Source organism: Macaca fascicularis, chromosome 3, assembly GCF_037993035.2.
Source record: "Macaca fascicularis isolate 582-1 chromosome 3, T2T-MFA8v1.1".
Classification (NCBI taxonomy): Eukaryota; Metazoa; Chordata; class Mammalia; order Primates; family Cercopithecidae; genus Macaca; species Macaca fascicularis.
In genome coordinates, this window is record NC_088377.1 from 92,577,380 (window position 1) to 92,597,267 (window position 19,888).

Genomic DNA, 19,888 nt, shown 5'->3' on the forward strand with positions numbered 1-19,888 from the left:
ATTTATATACCAACACTCAAGATTTGGTAGTTTCATAATTTTGGAGCATTTTTATTTCAAAAAATTATCTGCATTGATCTTTTAGGGTAGTATCCTATATTTAAATATCTTTAAAGGTTTTGTGGTTTTAAAGCATCACAGCAGACAAAACTTATTATATCATGCACTAGAGTTGCTTTGATCATTTGCATTTAGTTCAATAAATCTGAAATGAATATGTGAACACTCATATTTTCAAGAAATTCTGCATGACTCTCCTTGGCAGGCTGGATGTTTATTTTCATCATGCCCTTCTGTGAATTTACGCACAACGCAATTCGTGGCATACACATTTTTACTCTTTCAGGTTTTTTAAAAAACATTCAAGGCCAGATGCAGTGGCTCACACCTGTAATTCCAGCATTTTGGGAGACTGAGGCAGGTGGATCACCCGAGATCAGGAGTTTGAGACCAGCCTGGCCAACATGGTGAAACCCCATCTCTACTAAAAATACAACAATTACCCAGGTGTGGTGGCAGGCGCCTGTAATCCCAGCTACTCAGGAGGCTGAGGCAGAAGAATCACTTGAACCTGGGAGGTGGAGGTTGCAGTGAGCCAAGATCGCGCCTTTGCACTCCAACCTGGGCAACAGAGCAAGACTCCATCTCAAACAACAAAAAAGAACATTCAAACAGATAAACTGGATCAAACTTCACTTTGACATGTTTAACATGCTTGATCTTATAATATCCATAAAAGGCAGAATTAATTTTAATCATCAAATATATCAAAAGTCAGGACTTTGAGAGAAATTCAATGTGTTCACTTACTGATTGTTTACAACTAATTTCAATCTCACATAAAAATTTATTTTTTTAAAAACTTTGCCAGATATTTTTGGGGCAATGTGTCATCTGGGGTGACTTTACTGATAACAATAGCAGATACAGGATTCATTTTGTGTCCATGATATACCAAGACTGGCCAAAGGGCACCTAAGACCAAAGACTGGAAACTGACCAGTATTTTCAAGAAAGTTGTCTATATGTGGTTCTTAGCACAACCACCATCTTGCAGATTACTTAATTATAATCTTATAAATGGTGTTTATAATATTTCTAGTACATTATGATATAACACAAATAAAGTGATTATAAAAATATGTCTCTGAATATATCATTAAATATGTTTCACTTTAAGAGAAACACAGTGCATCACTGCTGCATTTCTTATTTCCCTGGAAAAACAAAATTTTACTATGAAGCAGCACCTGTCATTTGTGGATTGAAGGCTACTTGGAGGTTCACTGACATTGCGGGGAGAGGGTTTGTACACACACAAAAAAGGCAGTTTCTTCACTCCAGAATCATTCTGGGTACACAGGGCTGACCACTTTACACAAGAGAATTAATAACTATACAAAAGACAGTGGAGCATTAATAGAGTTTTCCATAATCCCTACAGCCTCTTTCCTGCCCTTCAGCACTTAACACCAGGAACTGGTAATCAATCTCCTATGTTTACATTTAAGTGGATGCCTCTAATAGTGCCTGATAATAAGGACTTGATGAGAAGAAGCCACTGACACAGTTGGTAAGAAAAACTAAGGCCTAGGGATCGCTTATTTAGGAATACAGGAATAAGAGGGGAAAACTACACGTGGCCAATAACCAGAACTGCTCAAATGGTAGAAAGAGTACGTTTGAATAGAATTTTCTGAATGAGACAGAAAGACATTGTAGACAGTACTGGTCAATTTTAAACCACTGACAAAATTCAAAATACATGTTTTCTGTAGAACAAGAGGTTAAATGTGAAATATGTTAACAGGTTGTGATAAAAATGGAGATGAGGCAGAAATTTAATTTTAGGAAAGTTTAGGAAATAAGGTTGTGAAACTAAATATGCAATAAAAATTTAAATGCAAAGCAAAATTTTGAAGATGATTGTGATAGGAGGGGAGAGACAATTATTTCAGAACAGATATCTGGCTCTTTCTAGTCTAAGGAAATAGTGACATGGAAGTGGCTCTAAGAGTGGATGGAACATGAGAACAAGAGGCCAAGGAAACCTGCCTTCCTATTGTCAGAATCATGGAAGAAACATTTTTCTAGACCGAGTGCTGAATGGATCTTATTCTAAAAGGAATGTTAGGATTCACCAGCAACTTGCCTCCTGGAAAGATAATTTGGCCTCAAGATAATCAAGTAGAGTTGCTCTCCTACCTGGGGAAGACTCTGGAGTTGGAGAAGCAATGGCTTTGAGATGATAAGCCACGAGATGGAGAGGAAAATCCGTCTCAAGTCCCTTTGTCTACCTAGGGGCATGCACAGTAGTTGCCTGCTTAGAGAGTTCTTAGCCATGACGTTTTAAACCAAAATCCAATAGGCATTGACTCCCATTTTCTGGCACTTAGGCTGTGAAGGAAAATAATACCTTTCTAATTGTTTTTCTTTCTTTTAGAGGTAAACATTTCTCTTGCCTGGCTCTTTTTGTACTAATTCTTTGTTCTTAATATTAAAAGCATCTCCAAGGATATGTCCAGACGTGAAGTGTTTTCCATTTGCTTTCCCTATAGGTAGTCCCTTGATAGGAGGACTGAACTCTTTTTACGTCTCAGACTAGCTTTTTTCTTTCTAATATTTTAACTTTCTCCATCAGCTCAGTTCTTGCCTATTAAAGTTTCTAAATATATACATATATATATTTAGAAATGTTATATATATAACTAAATATATATATGATATATATATCTTCTAATTTAAAAAATTGTTTATTGTGGTAAATATGCATGACATGAAATCAACTATCTTAGGCATTCTTAAGTGTACAGGTCAGTAGTGTGCGCCATTGTTAAGCACAATGCTATGAAAATAATGGAATTCTGAGAGGCAAAGGACAACTCAGAGAATGGGGTACCCAACTGGGCTGTGGTAAGAGGTGTGCTGTGTTATACAGAATTGAACATCACTGGAGAGGGGACCTAGATGTCTTTCCAGACCCTCCTGAGGGTGCCAGAAGGCAGGTGTAGACTTTGGCAAGTGTCTACTCTTGACATGTAAGATGATGCTTTCCTGAAAACAGAAGGGAAACTCTTCTGACTCTTCTAAATCCAAGGGATTCTTTTCTTACTTGACTTAGGGATGAGCTGGAGATCTTTATCCAAAATCTCTGATCAGGTTGCCAGTGGTTACATTTTTGTAACCACACCCTGTCCTCCATGAGCTCTGTGGCCCAGATCAACAACAAAGGGCAGGAATCATTCATTGCTAATGACATAAACGATTAGGACAAACTGCAAATAAAACAAACCTCACTCTCCAGCACCTTCTTACCTCCTGTTCAAAACTGTCTTCTTTGTTTGCTGCCTCCATTGCTCTGTTTTTCAAGAACAGTCCTGTTTGCTCAGAACTCCTGAGCAAGACTCCCACAAGCCCCTCCTGCTCTCAGCTAGCGGTTCTCAGTCCTGGGTCTCATTTCCCCAGCAGCTCCTGCTGGGTCTTCAGATTCCCCTGGTTTCCAATCCCCATGGGTGTCCCTTGGCATGTTGCAATCTCTGAGCATTATCCCCGCAGTTCTGCCATCCCTGTGCCCCTTTACCATGAAGCTCTCAGTACCAAGTATTTACAAAATGCTGTAGTTGGCCCCTATAACAAGAAGAGCTTCCTTGTTCCTGCCCCAATAGGTGTGAGAGTCTTTGGCCTCTGTCTGTCTCATAGAGGAAAGTGGGCAAAATCTATCCAATCAAAGCTATGACAGCGTCCCAAATTCTAACTTCACACCAAAAACCAGTGACTGAGAATGGATTGGCCCAATACCCTCCTTCAGAAAAACTGAATCTTAACCCAACAATCGTGTTTTCATGGCAGCTTCATTGAGGAGGATTTGGGGAGGCAGGAGGGATTCATTAGCACCTCTTGAATCACTTTACAAAAAGTTCATTTCACCTACAAGTGAAACAATCTTTTTATCCCGAATTTAAATGACGCTGGGGAGGAAGGCAGCGGACTCAATGATCCTGTCACAGGAAAATTAAGGAATAAATAAGAGCATATACTGTCCCTTTTAATGGGTGCCTGAAGAGATCTTTCTGCCTGGACCTCAAAAATTATTATGCCTGGGTTAAAAATCTGGTAGATGTTGATCAAGAGCCAATCTGAGAGTGGTGAGGCTCAGAAAAAAATGTATTTTTCTCATTAAAAAAGAAAATACACATGTATATTTTCTTCACATTTTTCTAAAAGTTGCATTTAATTGCTTTAGAAACAAAAGAAGTAATTTAGAATTGAATGAAGATGAGGTAAGTATCTCAGAAACAGAAATATTTTTCCTGTTTATAATGTTAAAATTTATAAATTTCCCTCTTATTTTGTCCCTTTGTGGTAATTTAGTGGTTCTCAGCTTTCTCAGACCCAATACTTTGCTTTTTATCACAAATATTTGATAATACTTTTACCATTCTAAAATAAAACTTACAGATAATTTTACCATTTCGGAATGAAATGTATATACTTTCTACACTAATAATGTAAATATACACATTATTTTTACATATAATGTTCTCACTGTAATATAAATGAGTAATGAAAAGTTATCAATACTAGTATATAATTCAGTGTGTAAATGCTTAGGCATCACCACATAAAGAGACAAAATGAGTGAGTCTGATGCTGACACCTGTATGTAATATTCCCTGAATACAACAGCTACAAATACTGCCTACAGGCATGTTGTGTCATATTTTAATGTCATAAATGGCATTGCTACTTATGTCATTTCCAAAGGACTGAACAACTCTTGGTAAAGTTCAGAGGAAACCAAAGTAAAATCTTTCTTCAATCCATGATAATTGCATTTCCAGAAAATTCAGAGAATTAAAGCTATACAAAAAAATACTATGTGTTTGTGAAAACTGGGTAAAACCTGGTAACTGCTCTGATGGTTTTGTTTCACTTCATTAATATCTAATAGGGCATTCAAATAGAGAGCAAGGCCTGATGGTTCTTTATTATACGGACAATTATGTGCAAGGCAGGATGTCTATTCCTTGGCTCCCACCACCAAATGCTAATACTAGTGCTCTCTTATAATGGTGATATCCAAAAATGGCCCTAGAGGCCAATGTCACCCCCAATCCCACATGAGGTTCATTTCTGTATTGACTAAAGACAAAGAACAGGAAAACTAAAATTTTTCTATTTACTCTGTAAATACTGATGAAAAAGATATTTTATATTATGAAATATTGCATTTCTATATTTTGAGTAACATTTGTAATAAGCCCTTTATTATAATGTATGAAAATAACATAGTGTTATGTTAACATTATAACAGATTAATACAGAGATTAATTCCTTTGAATTGCCTGACCTCAACATATATAAAATGTGGAAGAGAGTATGATATAATCTACAAGGTAATGAAATTCTAATGAATACTTTTAATTTAAATATTTTCTAAATTTATTTTTTTTACATATTTACAGGTATTATAAATTTTCTTAAAACTATCAGGGGTCTTAGTAATTGTCTTATAAATTTTATGGTCCAAAATGAGAGAGAAAAAATGTAAAAAATAAATGGGAAAAAAGGCAAGAAAGAAAATAAATATTACTTTTTTAAAAGGACATTTAAAAGAATATATAAAACAGAAAATATATGGAAACAAGTCGTGTTTGAACTATGTTGCTACTTCTGCTTCCTCAAATTAATTTCTGTGGCTCACTAATTTTAGTTGTCACAGAAATTCACAGAGGTATTTCTTATTCATCTGAGGAATCTGTGGATCCACAGAGTGATAATAAATTAAGAAAAACTTTTAAATCCTGAAGATATATCTTGATGAAAAAAAAGGTCCCTTAATTCATTATGTTATTCTATTCATGTTACTAATTACTCTAGGTTTTCTGAAGCATTAAATATGAAACTGGATCAGATCCTGGGAAATTTTTAAGGAGATAAAACATTGAAGATAGTAGAGTATGGGCAGGAGGTAAAAAAAACCCAAAAAGCAAAAATCCACAAGCCAATGTATCAACCTAGCCAGTAATGGAAGTTTTTGAAATAAAGTCAGTTTAACATGCCACATGTCACAAGTCATTAATACAATTTTACAGAAAGTAACTCAGAATTTGGAAAGAAAATCCAAATTATTTTATTATTATTACTTTAAACTTTTATTTTAAGTTCAGGGGTACATGCGCGGGTTTGTTACATATGTAAACATGTGTCATGGGAGTTTGTTGTACAGATTATTTCATCCTAAAGTATTAAGCCTAGTACCCATTAGTTATTTTTCCTATATTTTAAAGGATTATACTTTTATTACTTTCGAATACATTTATTTATCCATTCTTCAAATATTCAGAAAACCTTCTTCATGCAACCTAATCTCACAGAGTCTAAATTAATGGTTTTGCTATATACTTCTCAAAAGTTCTCTTTTAAAAACATAGTTTTCGTTTATTTAAAAATATATAATTTTAACCTGGAAACCATCATTCTCAACAAACTAACACAAGAACAGAAAAGCAAACACCGCATGTTCTCACTCATAAGTGGGAGTCGAACAATGAGAACATATGGACACAGGGAGGGGAACATCACACACTGGGGCCTGTCCAGGGGTAGGGGGCTAGAGGAGGGGGAGCATTAGGAGAAATACCTAATGTAGATGGGTTGATAGGTGCAGCAAACCACCATGGCACATGTAAACCTATGTAACAAATCTGCACATTCTGCACATGTACCCCAGAACTTAAGGTATAATTTAAAATATATATATATCTATAATTTTAACGGTGGAAGGGAGCTCTAAAGATTTCAGTATAACTTTCTGTCCCCCGTAAAAATCTTAATTTACTGTGGCCCAGGACATCTAGAAATTCTCTCAAAAAACAGAAGAGAAAAAAATTTTAATCACTTCCCTTGGGAACTCATTTTAATGCCTACCAGCACATTGGTCAAGAATATTTTCTAAATTACAGTTTCACCATTATGTAGATATGTCCAGTAAGCTTTTAAATGATTTTTGGAGCAACAGTGCAATTGGTGATATTGAGGAAATTGATCCCCATGTCGTGAAATGACCTTTCACAGGACAAATCTAGAAAACCTTGTTAAAACAGAAGGCCACACGTTCTTTGTCTCTTGATTTCTAGACAGATGACTTCCCACCAGAGTTATGATACCCTAGAAAAATTTTTAACTATTCTCTCCCCTTATCAGTTTTCATCAGGGTGTGAGATGAATGGGACATCTAACCTGGTTAGCCAAGGAGAGTTTGTGTCTTTGGAGCTGGGTGGTGGTCAGGATTTACTTACCTAAGATGAAGTGGGATGAAAAGAACTAAAGGGCTGAGTTCAGTCCAAAACCTAAGAAAAGATCATGCTTCAGAGGAAATTAGAATGAGCTAATGAAACTCCAAAATTCTTAAGACCTATGTTGCTTTAATGGGCCACGCAGACATTCTGTATTGGAAAATAATGTAATATTGCAACTCCAGGTGGAATCAACATCACTGGTCTTTGTATGGGCATCACTCAGAGATGGCAGGGATCCCACAAGGACTACAATGAAGGCTCTGACATTTTATAGTTCTTTCATTTTGTGTAGATCAAGGCATGGTTTTGATTAAGTAATGAAATACCATTCTTACCTCCCCATACCGATTTTTATTCCCAATATAAAGGAAGCAAATATGAATACTGTAGTTTGTGGCTAACGGCACAAAACACAATTCCATAAGTCAATTATCTTTTGCTTAAACCAATGGCTTCCCCCAAAGACAAAGAGAAGCAAATCACAGCAGCTAATCGCTGTTACACTCAAGAAGATTTCGTTATAACATGCAATCTTGCTGTTACAGGTATTGGAGTGCGTCACAACATTCAGGTAATAGATCCTAAAGAACTGGTAGGGAAGGAAACAAACAAGGATGACTCCTATAAAAAATAGGTTTTTCAGCTGAGCCCAGAACTCCTGGTGGGATAGTAAGGAGTGGCGTAGCTTCTGCACCATCAACATAATGATGAAGACCTGGAAGACCAAAAGAATCACAGCAATGGCTATGACAAAAATGACTATCATATAGTTGATGACTTTCACATACGTGTAAGCAAGCTCTTTGTGAAATTTAAAACAGTCCTTTTCATTGTATTCCTCGTGAATTCCATACCGGGAGACAACCAGGGGTACCACAATGACAATCACCAGCGTCCACAGGCCAGCACTGGCAGCCACAGCATGCAGTTTTCTGTAGAATTCCACTTTGTCTTTGCGCTTGAAGAAGATGAGGTACCTGGTGACCAGGATCACCACATAGAACAGGAATGTGAGATACATGTGGATGTGCAGCATGGCACTCACGAATCTGCAGAAGGGCAGCCCAAATATCCAAGTCTCCTTGATGAAGTAGGTCAAGCGAAATGGCACTGTCAGCAGAAAAACGCTGTGGACCACCACCAAGTTAATGACCGCCATGGTGGTCACTGACCGGGTGTTCATTTTCACCAGCAGGAACAGAATGGAAATGACACCCACCAGCCCTCCAATGAGCACTATGAAGTAGAGGCTGATTAAGTGGGATGTCACTAAAGGATCGCAAGAGGAATTCCTGGAGGTATTGTGGCCAGGCATACTTGGGAAGTCACCTGGAGGAGACAAAGCACCAGAGTAACTGACAAGCTTTCAGAACTTTGTTCCTATCTCTTTTCTAGCACTGACAATGTGACTTTGTCATTTATCTGCTTACATGATATAAACTTTACATGCTTTAAGAATGAAGATTATGTCCTATGAATGTTTGCATACCCTAAACCTAAAGCACAGGAAGCCATTGATTCTTACTCTTTAATAGGAATAAAAATCGAATTTTAATCTTCAAGTTGCCCCCCAGAGATGTGTATGTAGATAAGACAATTTACATAAAACTTCAGGAGGATTGCAGACCATCTGGAGCTGATACTTGGATACTAGTACTACAGTAACCCTTTAAAAAGTTGTAAGATGGATAGAAAGATCGACGGATTCATGAAGTATACAATTTTTTTTTCTTATGGGCATGATTATAATTCTCTAATTCTTTCTTACTTATTAGCAAATAACCCAAGAATATTCATACTTAATTCATTTAGAATACTGATTAATTTGACCAAAAATATCATCTAAGTCAAGGCAGCAGCAGGCAATAGGAAGGTTTACCTGAATTTCTCATTATAATTATGTGATCATCCAGCAATGAGGCCTTGCTAAGCCTTCCCATGGGCCCCACTGAAAATACAGCATGTCTCCCAATCTCTCATCTACTCTCAAAGGACTTGAAAATTCATGACAGAGCCATCGTCATTTATCCCCTGGACTCCTGAAAGATCCGCTCCATAAATACTCTCAGTCCTTTCTAATTCATTCTCCATATTCTTATTCATTGCTTGCTATAAAAGATTTAGTAATCTTTTAATTTCACGAGAAAGTCATGTCAGTTTCCTATCTAAATCCCTTCAATGGCTTCCCATCTCTTCTAAGATAAAGATTGATAGCCTTACATGTCTGGAATGTTCTGGGTTACAGTGGCAAAATCTGATCCCTTGAGACAAGATTCAAGCAATAATCAAGAGATGAAATTGGCAGGCTTTAATGGTTTTGATATGGGGAAATGAGGCAAAATGAAGTGTCTTGATACTCTCAGATTTTTGACTTGAACAATTGTGTTATTAGAGGTATGTCTACTAACACCAGGGAGACTAAGATTTGAGAAAGAACAGTAATTGCATTATGCACTCACTCCCTGACCTTCGTAACACATATTCAATTATTCTTATTCATTTATTGAATGTCTCTTTGTATAATGGAATATTACCCAGCAATAAAACGAACCAACTTCTGATATACACAATACTGATGAATCTCAAAAACATTACACTAAATCATGTATTCTCAATGGGGTGACAGCACCTTGTAAGGGGCAAAACATTTTGAGCTGTGAAAAAAAAATCTTGGCCGGGCGCGGTGGCTCACGCCTGTAATCCCTGCACTTTGGGAGGCCGAGGCGGGTGGATCACGAGGTCAGGAGATCGAGACCATCCTGGCTAATACGGTGAAACCCCGTCTCTACTAAAATACAAAAAATTAGCCGGGCGCGGTGGCAGGTGCCTGTAGTCCCAGCTACTCGGGAGGCTGAGGCAGGAGAATGGCGCGAACCCGGGAGGCGGAGCTTGCAGTGAGCCGAGATGGTGCCACTGCACTCCAGCCTGGGCGACAGAGTGAAGACTCCGCCTCAAAAAAAAAAAAAAAAAAAAATCTTACTCTGTATAAAGCACAGGTGTATACACAGTACATAGACATATAGATTATCTGTGGTAGCAAAATTTCATTAAGTGGGGAGAGACAATTAGGGAAAAATACTCATTAGAGGGACCATAACAAACACAAAACGTTGAGAAACATTACTAAATAAAAGGTACCAGCCACCAAGATTATATATTGTATGATATCTTTTTCTAGAAAAAGCAAAACTAACATGACAAGAAGCAAATCAGTTAGCCCAAGGTCCAGGTTGTCAGGGAAAGGATTAGTTTCTGTTTTATATTATGTTGGTTACCATTGCAGTTATTCGCCAAAGCTCATTGAATTGTATACTTAAAATTGATTATTTTTATTGCATATAACGTATACCTCAATGAAACTTAAAAAAAAAAGATAATAATAACCCAACTTCAGGGAGCCTTCTGCATTTGTGGGCATGGAATACAATTTCAAGGAACTGTGACTCACTTAACTGAATATTATTTTTTTGTTGGCTCTGCAACAGCTGTCTCATGTTACACTGTGTATTTCATCCGTAGGCTGAAATCTCTCTACCTGCCTTTTATTTTCCCCTGTAGAAAAGTAGTTTTATCAAGGAGACATGAAATTATATTGTGTTCACATGTGAGTCAAGAATGAATGTGCCACCATAAGTTCTGCTCACCATTTCCTTTGGCTATTGGCCTAGTAGGATTGACTCCTAATTGAAGAAAGTAAAGTAAGTAAGCACATCACTTGTCCCAAGTCCTCTTTCTTATTATAAACTCTCATGATCGTTGCCAGATAACAGAAACACATGTTAAATATCTTCCATGTTTCAGGACTACACTACATCCTTGCCTGTACTTTGTCTTATTTAATTTAACCCTTACAACAGTTCTATGAATTGTGTAATGTATTATTATACTGAATTTTAGATGACAAAACTGAGCCCTAGCAGGATAAGTCATTTGACCAAGGTGCCCAAAGCACACACACACTCCCCAAAACTTTATTATACATTACAGAGAAGCATTGTGAATCTCCTAAGTCCAAGTTTCTAAATTGTAATACAAGAAGGAAAGGAGGCCACGGAAATTTGGTTCTACTCACATGGCTGTATGCCAATATATCTTGAAAGGTGCTTTTCTCTCTTTTTTGATATCTTACTTTCCCATTCCCTTTACTTGGCTTATAGTCAATCCCATATGTTAATTCACTCAATATCCACCTGAACCTTTTCTGGACTGCTTTTCTGTACAGACTTTTTGCATCTACAGTGCTTGTATGTGCCTTAGTTTCTGGTAGTCTGTTGCACTATTGCAAAACTTGGAGGCAAAAGTGAAGCAAATGAGGGATGTCAATGTGCAGAGAGATTAGACCAGAGGTGTCTAATCTTTTGGCTTCCTTGGGCCACATTGGGGAAGAAGAAGAATTTTCTTGGGCCATATAAAAAATACACCAACAATAACTAATGAGCTAAAAAAAAAAAAAAAAGTTAATAAAAAAATCTCATAATGTTCTAAGACAGTTTACAAATTTGTGTTGGGCTACATTCAAAGCGGTCCTGGACTGCATGTGGCCCATGGGCCGCAAGTTGGATAACCTTGGATTAGACCATTTGACAAGACAGTGGTAGATTTATCTGGTTTCTCTAGGACTGTTATAATAGAATCCTGGATTTCAAATACTAATATGATATATTACACATAATTTCAATCACATTTTACATTAAATGTAAATAGATTAAACAGTCCAATTAAAAAATAAAGGTTGTTACACTGAATTAAAGAAACAGGATCCAGCTACATGGGTTTTAAGAAAGACATTATAAATACAGGAATTATAATAAAAGTGATATATTCATTATGAAATGTCCTCTTTGTTTCAAATAATGATTCTTCTTTGAGATCAACTTTTGACACACTCAAGCTTTTTTGTTTATTGTGTGTACTTTATATGTTTTCCCTTTTTTTCTTGCAATCTTTATGATTACTACCTTTAAAATGTGTGTTTTGTAAATAGAAATTTTGACTCTTCCTTAAAATGTTATAAATTCAGAGCATTTTAATTCCATTTACACACTCCCTTCTTCTCTTATAGTTTTCATACTTTTTATTTCTATATATCTAATTAAACCCCACACAATATTATTGTATTGTATCATTAACATTCAATCCCTAGTCATTTATTTTTGTCCATTTAGTTTTCTTAACCATTGATTTTTATGTCTTCTTGAATTTCTGTGTTTCCATTGGATATAACTTTCCTTCTGCTGAAGAACTCCATTTTAAATTTCTTTCAGTACAGATTTCTTACGGATAAATTCTCTCAGCTTTTGTACGTGTGTGTCTGAAAATGTTTTCATTTCATCTTTATTTTTAGGATATATTTGCAAGCCATAAAAGCCAAGGTTGGCATTTCCTTTCAGTACTTTAAAGATGTTATTACATTGTCTCCTGCCTTTCATCATTGAAACTTCAGTTGTCAATATTGCCATTGCTACTATTAAGGTTGCATGTCTTTTTCTTTCCTTCTTTCTTTTTAAGAAAGATATTTTTGCACTTTTGCCTGTGTCGGTTTTTTTTTTCTTCTTTGTTTATACTGTTTGAGGTTCTTAAATTTATAGCTTAATGTCTTTGTCCCTTTTGGAAAATAATCAGTTTTACCCCTCCAAATATTGCTTTGTCCCAATCTGTTATCTCCTCTTAAAGTTCAATTATAGTTATGTTAGACATTTTAACTGCTTCCCTTCTGTCTCTACTTTTTTTCTGAATTTTATATACATTTCATCCATCTCTTCTTCCCTTTCTCCATTTGGATATATCCTTTTTTTTTTTTTTTTTTTTTTTTTTTTAAAGAACCTTGCTCTGTCACCCAGGCTGGAGTGCAGTGGCACGATCTCGGCTCGGCTCACTGCAACCTCTGCCTCCCAGGTTCAAGCAATTATCCTGTCTCAGCCTCCTAAGTAACTGGGATTACAGGTCTCCATCACCACGCCTGGCTAATGTTTGTATTTTCAGTAGAGACAGTTTTCACCATGTTGGTCAGGCTGGTCTCGAACTTCTGACCTCAAGTGATCCACCCGCCTCAGCCTCCCAAAGTGCTGAGATTATAGGCATGAGCCATCATGCCCAGTCTGGATATATTCTTGTTCAGTGCTTTTATCTTTGGTTGTTTCCATTCTGCTGTTAAACCAACTATAGTTCTTCATATCAGATATGTAATACTTTCAGTTCTATGCTGTGTCAGTCTTATACATTCTATATTCTACTTTGTGAAATTTTCTCATCTATTTCATTTTCTTCACCTTTTCCTTTAATTTTAATTTCTTAAATACTTTAACCATAGTTATTTCAAAAGGCTCGTCAAGAACATTTGTAGATATATTTCTATTATCTCTTTTTTCCTCTTGGTTTTCCATTATGTAATCTTATCCTTTGATATGTCTAGTAATTTACTAATAAGTTCTGTATATTTTTCTTAAAAAAGGTAGTGGTTCCAAGTAATGTTCTTTTTCTTGAGAGGGGTCATCCTTTCCACCACTATACTAACATTATTTTCAGTCAAGCCTTGTTTGCAGTTCTAGTAAGACTTAGTGTACTTCTGGGTCTCCTTAGCCCCTTTTGTAATTTCAGCTACAGTCAACAGTCTTATCTCTGACCTCTTTTTCTGATGAATCTGGCCTGACTTCAAATCCTGGTCTTACAAAACTGCTGACATTGTTGCTATATTTTTCAGATGTTTTAAGGCTTAGGATTTTAGTCTCCCATCTCCCCAAAGTCCCAGAATTCATCAAAATGTCTTCATGCATTGGTGAAGAATTTGAATTCTCAGCTCTGAAAAAGCTACTGTGGTGAACGAAGTTGCTTTGAGCTTTTTCTCTCCTTGGGAGTCACAACCTCTTCACTAATTGCCTCAACTGCGCTCCACTGTCTTCAAGCAAATAACTTCGGTATTTTACTTTATTTGATTTCTTGGATTATTCCTGGCGGGAGCACTAACCAGTTGATCAACCTTCCATCCTATGAAGATGCAGAAGCTAATGCAATTTTTAATGTTTCAGTGGTGCAATAAATTCTTATAGTCTTGAAATTAATGGAATTAACAAGAGAAAGGTAACTTCCTCCCCAACATATAAAGATTAGTTCCCTTTTATAAATTTATATTCTGATGTAAATACGTTATAGTACTGTTATTTGTACATTTTAAAGTGCATCATCTAATCCCTGCTTTCAGCACCCACACTCCATAACACCTTACCTTCACTGAATGCCTCAAGCTCTTTCTTGCCTTAGCACCAACACTTCTTCTCTCCCCTCCCCACCCATCTACTAATCCTTCAGGTCTTAACTCCATTATCAATTCTTTAGGAAAGTTTTCTCTGACTCCCATACTAGATAAGATCTACTTGGCCTCTTTCAGAAGATAAGTCAGAGAACTCCTACACTACATGAGATCTACCTGACTTTCTCTTTTCTCCTCTTCTGAAAAGAACCACCTCTACAAGGGTGATTAAATAATCACTTGGGTAAATAGGTGCTGGTTGCTGGTATCTTCCCTCTTCCCCCTAGATTATAAGCTCCTAAGCTCCACAAGGACAAGGACTGTGCATGTTTTTATTATTTTCCACTCTTAGATCCATAGCAATAGCCAACACATAGAATATAGTCTCTAAATATGAAGTAGAAGAATAATTAAATATTCATAACATGTAGCTAACAGAACAGTGCATTACTTCAATTCTTGCTTCTGCTACTGTTTGCAGTGTTACTGTGAACAAACTACTTAACCTCTCTGAGGCTTATTTCTCTCACCTAAAATGTGGATAAGCCCTACCTACCTCATATAGCCATTATGAGACAAACTAGATAATTTATGCCAAATTAAAACAATATACAACATAATTAATATTGATTAATTGAGTAATTAATTAGTTGGGACAGTCTCGCTCTGTTGCCCAGGCTGGAGTGCAGTGGCATCATCATGGTTCACTGCAGCCTCGATCTCCTGTTCGCAAGTGATCCTCCCACCTCAGCCTTCCCAGTAGCTAGGACTATAGATGTGGACCACCACACCTGGCCTAATTTTTGTATTTTTTGTAGAGACAAGGTTTCACCACGTTGCCCAGGCTGGTCTCAAACTCGTAGGCTCAAGAAATCCACTTGCCTTGACCTCCCAAAATGTTGGGATTACAGGCATGAGCCACCATACTTGACCAATATTGATTAATGTATGAGATAAATATCCAACGTGTGAAGTGGAAAACATCTTCTAGGAATATTTTAAACATCATCTTGTGGCTGCAAAATTCCTGCAAACTTCTGTTTTTCTGAGGGGTCTATCAAGTTGGCAATAACTGGAATGGTAACTATCAGGGATGCTAATCCTAGCAATACTTTTCTTTTTTTCTTTTTTTTTTTTTTTTTTTTTGAGACGGAGTCTCACTCTGTCACCAGACTGGAGTGCAGTGGTGGGATCTCGTCTCACTGCAACCTCCGCCTCCCAGGTTCAAGTGATTCTCCTGCCTCATCCTCCCGAGTAGCTGGGATTATAGGTGCCTGCCACCATGCCTAGCTAATTTTTTGTATTTTTAGTAGAGACAGAGTTTCACCATTTTGGCCAGGCTCGTCTTGAACTCCTGACAGGTCATCCACCCTCCTTGGCCTCCCAAAGTGCTGGGGTTACAAGCGTGAGCCACTGCGCCTGGCCACAATACTTTTCTGTGGCTTTCCTCATCCATGTCCCTGCTCCATTTGCTGGGACAAGTCACCATGTGTTATGGTAACATCACAGTTATTCCCAGGAGCAGAGGCTTCTTCCCGTCCCAAAACCTAGGACCCAAGCTGTTTATAATAAAATTCCTTGCCAGGTGCATGATAATAAAAGCACCTGTAGATATAGCTGCAAAACATTCAGCTAGCCAAGCACATAGAGCCAAGTGTATGTCTTCCCAGCCCTGCCCAGATCCATCCACGTACTCTACGTTACTTGTTCTTGACTTGCCACCTGATATCTGGTTTTGGTTCTCTGCCTTACCTGACACACTTTGGCTCACTCCCCACCAGCTCCCTGCCTCAGACTCAGCTCTCTTGATTGTTTCCCAGGCAAACTCATCTGCCTGACTTTAAAGCCTGATTTTCCCTTCTAGGAAATGCCTCTTCATGTCGCAGCTCCCCCATATACTCTTGCTACTTTCCTGTGACTACATCTCTACCTCAAGTTTTGGATTAACCTTCTCCCAATCAGAAAAGGTTTATCTGCATCTCAGGAGATTCTGCATGAACCACTGCTGTGCCAACCCTCTCCTTATGACCATCTAGCTCTCATAAAGAGTTCTGCTCTGCTCCTTTGTTACAAATCTATTACTGAGATTCCTTGGTGGTGCTGTTTACCTGCTCACTATCTTCATAACCTATTTATTGTTCCTATATTGTAACCTTGAGGTCAAGTTCCATGATCCCACTTACCTATGATCACTTGTCCTGAAATTGAGTCCTGATAGGTTTTCCAGATGCTGCCTTTTATGTCTGCCTGAACCCAGCATGTTTCCAACTTCCAAATTCCTTTTTTATTGTGCTCTGTCCACACTTAATCAGGATATTGCACAAGACTTTCAGATGATCTGCATCAGATTGCAACATCTCCATTCTGTCCCATGGACTATAGCTAAAATAATCATTCCGCTAAACCATGCGCTCTCTCAATCTGCCTGCTGGGGGCAGACTCTCGCAACTCATCACTCTCAAGGTGCGGGGCTCTGACTCTAGCCTAGGTAATAGGTTGTTGCAAAAGTAATTGCTGTTTTGCAACAACCTAATAACAAAAAGAGAAAGAAGTTGCAGTAAGCCGAGATCACGCCACTGCCCTCCGACCTGGGTGACAGAGTGAGACACCATCTTAAAAAAAAAAAAAGAGAGAGAGAGAGACAGAGAGAGAGAAAGAAAAGAAGTTAGAAAGTTCTTCCTGCACGTTGTGCACATGTACCCTAGAACTTAAAGTATAATAAAAATAAAAAATAAAAATAAAATAAATAAATAAATAAATAATAAAAAGCAAACAAACAATAAACCTCTCTTCCTCTTTACTTTGCTTCTTTCTACAAGGCACTTACTCCCTTATTGTCCCCCCGAAGACCACTTCATCTCATGTAATGAGCACCCCACTCCCAAGATGGCTCCCCAGCATCTAAAAACCGAGCAAGAACTAGGATGGGGCCAAATGGAGGAAGACCATGAAGCAATAAACTCTTTCAAGATTCACAGATAGTAAGAAAGGCCAGAAAGGGATTGGGGCACAAGTTTTTCCTAGTGGGACAAAAAGATTATATATTTGTGTAAGAAGTATTCCTCTGCACCTGTAATCTCTGCACTTTGGGAGACCGAGGCGGGTGGATCCCGAGGTCAGGAGATCGAGACCATCCTGGCTAATTTGGTGAAACCCTGTCTCTACTAAAAATACAAAAAAAAAAAAAAAAAAAAAAAAAAAATTAGCCGATGTGGTGGCAGGCGCCTGTAGTCCCAGTTACTCGGGAGGCTGAGGCATGAGAATGGCGTGAACCCGGGAGGCAGAGCTTGCAGTGAGCCGAGATCTGGTCATTGCACTCCAGCCTGGGCAACAGAGTATTCCTTTGCATATGGGATACTATTCTAGGGATTGATGGGAATTTGTAATTAGTTGACCTAAAATTTTCTCTTTACATTTCTTTCAGAGAGACACCTTGTTCTCCATGTGCATAACTTGCTTGCAGCCATGACTATATCCAGTTCCCAACCAGCAGAGCTGGACAATCACCTCCCCACCTATGCAGGTGCATGGGGGATTGCTACATATTCATAACAGCCTGTTCTCTAATCCCTGAGAAGAGATGGGTATGCAGGATCAATAACATGATTTTATCAGTATTACATTAAAGAACTGTATTCTCCAAATCGAATTTGAAACATTAAAATCTGCAGATTATTCTCATTTGAGTTTTAATTTTAGCAGTGTCACATTTGTCCTCCAGGGCATATTTCTTTTTACAGTGGTTTCCTTCAATGGCAATTAATAGCAACATCAATTCAATCAAAGTAAATATATTTGTTTGAACTTAGACTGTTAAATATTCCCTAGTCTATTAATTTACGTGTCTGTTAGAGTTGGATGCCCACAAAGAATGAAGGCAATTTTGAGCCTTTTCACAAAATGGAAAGTTCAAAGCTTAATAACCTTGAAAGGAAATGTCTTCATTGCTAAAAAATTGAACGCATACAAAAAGAATAAATGCTCCTCAGAAATGCTTCCAATGCCTCACTTCAGAATATTAGCTTGTTATTTAGAACAGTCCCCGAGACTGTGGGAAGCCAAGAGAAGGTCTGAGAGACACAGTGAGCTGTGAAGCAGTGAGCCTGCCAGGCATGAGACAGACAAGCCTGAGAGACAAACACCATGTCCATGGCCGGGCCCTGGGACCCTGGAACAAGCAAGCCAGCACCCACAGTCACAACAAGTGCAACTGATGGCTTTGATGTGTGTTATATACAGAACCTGCCAAGTGTGGTTAAAACAAAGACTTGTAGGTAAGAAATATGCAGTCTCTGATCAAATGAAAAGCTCTGTTTTCATGGGTGCCAGCTTTAGATGATACATGTTTAGATTTCTTGATATTCAGGTTCAGGTTTTGAAATTTGTCCTGAGCTTTGGGACACAGGCACTTTGAAGAGAAAACATTGGAAGCTTACAAAGTGTCCAGGATAGACTGTTTGAGACACACTTGTTGTTATTATTTAAAGATCCACCTCACACTTAATTTTGAAGAAAAATATAGCATGTACTCTAGCTCAGAATTTGGGACGTGGTATGTGTCAAGTACTTCTGTCATGATGCAATGTATTCATGAAAGAAAGAGGGTGAGAGATCAAGAAAGTGAGGGAGGAACAGAGAAAAGAGAAAGAAGTGGGGAAAACAAAGAAAAGGAATAAGAAAAATAAAGAAGAGAAGAAGATGAAGGGAAAATAGGAGAGTAGGCTCTGAGGGTCCCAGTCAGTGATGCTGGTGTTATACTTAAGGCATTGAACTGACCGTAATATTTTCCTGGGCTTCGGTCTTTCTTTACACCTAGAAATGATTCAAATGTCTCAGTTACTCTCTCAGTTGATTGTCCAATATAGTTTTGCTAAGGAGTGCAGCTGATCCAGGAAAACCTGAAAGAAGGTAAGAAAGAGGTAGTTTCTGCTTCCACGGAGACAATCCATTCCAAATACAAGAAACCAGGGAATTTTTTTTCAAATAACATTAACAACAGTTATTTGTTGATGCTACTTAGATATTTCACCTATATGTCTTCACTGTGCTTTCTCTTCCCAAAATATTACCCCCACTCACACAGTCTTGCACATCTTTGAGGTGTAAACACGGAGTTTCAAGCCCTTCAGGACCCCAGGACATTCTCAGCTGCTTTCTCAAAATGCTTTACAGGTGCCTCTCAGTCCTTCCTTTGTTGTCTTATTAATTTCTCTATTTTAATTATTTTATTCATTTGTGCACTTGCTTTTAACTTTGAATTTCTTTCAAAACTAGCATATAGTTTTTTAATAGCGGTCATGAGTTATTAACTGAATGGGTGAAATAATGGTGAACAAGTGCC

The 19,888-nt window shown here is 37.7% G+C and overlaps 1 protein-coding gene across 27 annotated transcripts in view; it reads right to left on the bottom strand.

Moving 5' to 3' along the window:
* Positions 1-6,131: 6,131 nt before the first annotated feature.
* Positions 6,132-19,888, bottom strand: part of GPR141 (G protein-coupled receptor 141) — a 64,836-nt gene continuing 51,079 nt past the window's right edge. For 18 of the 27 annotated variants that reach the window (XM_015447521.4, XM_005549774.5, XM_005549775.5 and 15 more), the window contains 2 exons: positions 19,324-19,445; positions 6,132-8,630 (listed from right to left, as the gene is read on the bottom strand). In XM_015447521.4, coding sequence (XP_015303007.1) covers positions 7,699-8,616 — 918 coding nt within the window. In that variant the 5' untranslated portion in view covers positions 8,617-8,630; positions 19,324-19,445 and the 3' untranslated portion in view covers positions 6,132-7,698. Of the gene's footprint in view, positions 8,631-12,372; positions 17,160-19,323; positions 19,446-19,888 lie in introns of those variants that run through there. The other 9 variants (XM_005549778.5, XM_005549776.5, XM_065542119.2 and 6 more) reach the window with 3 other exon arrangements.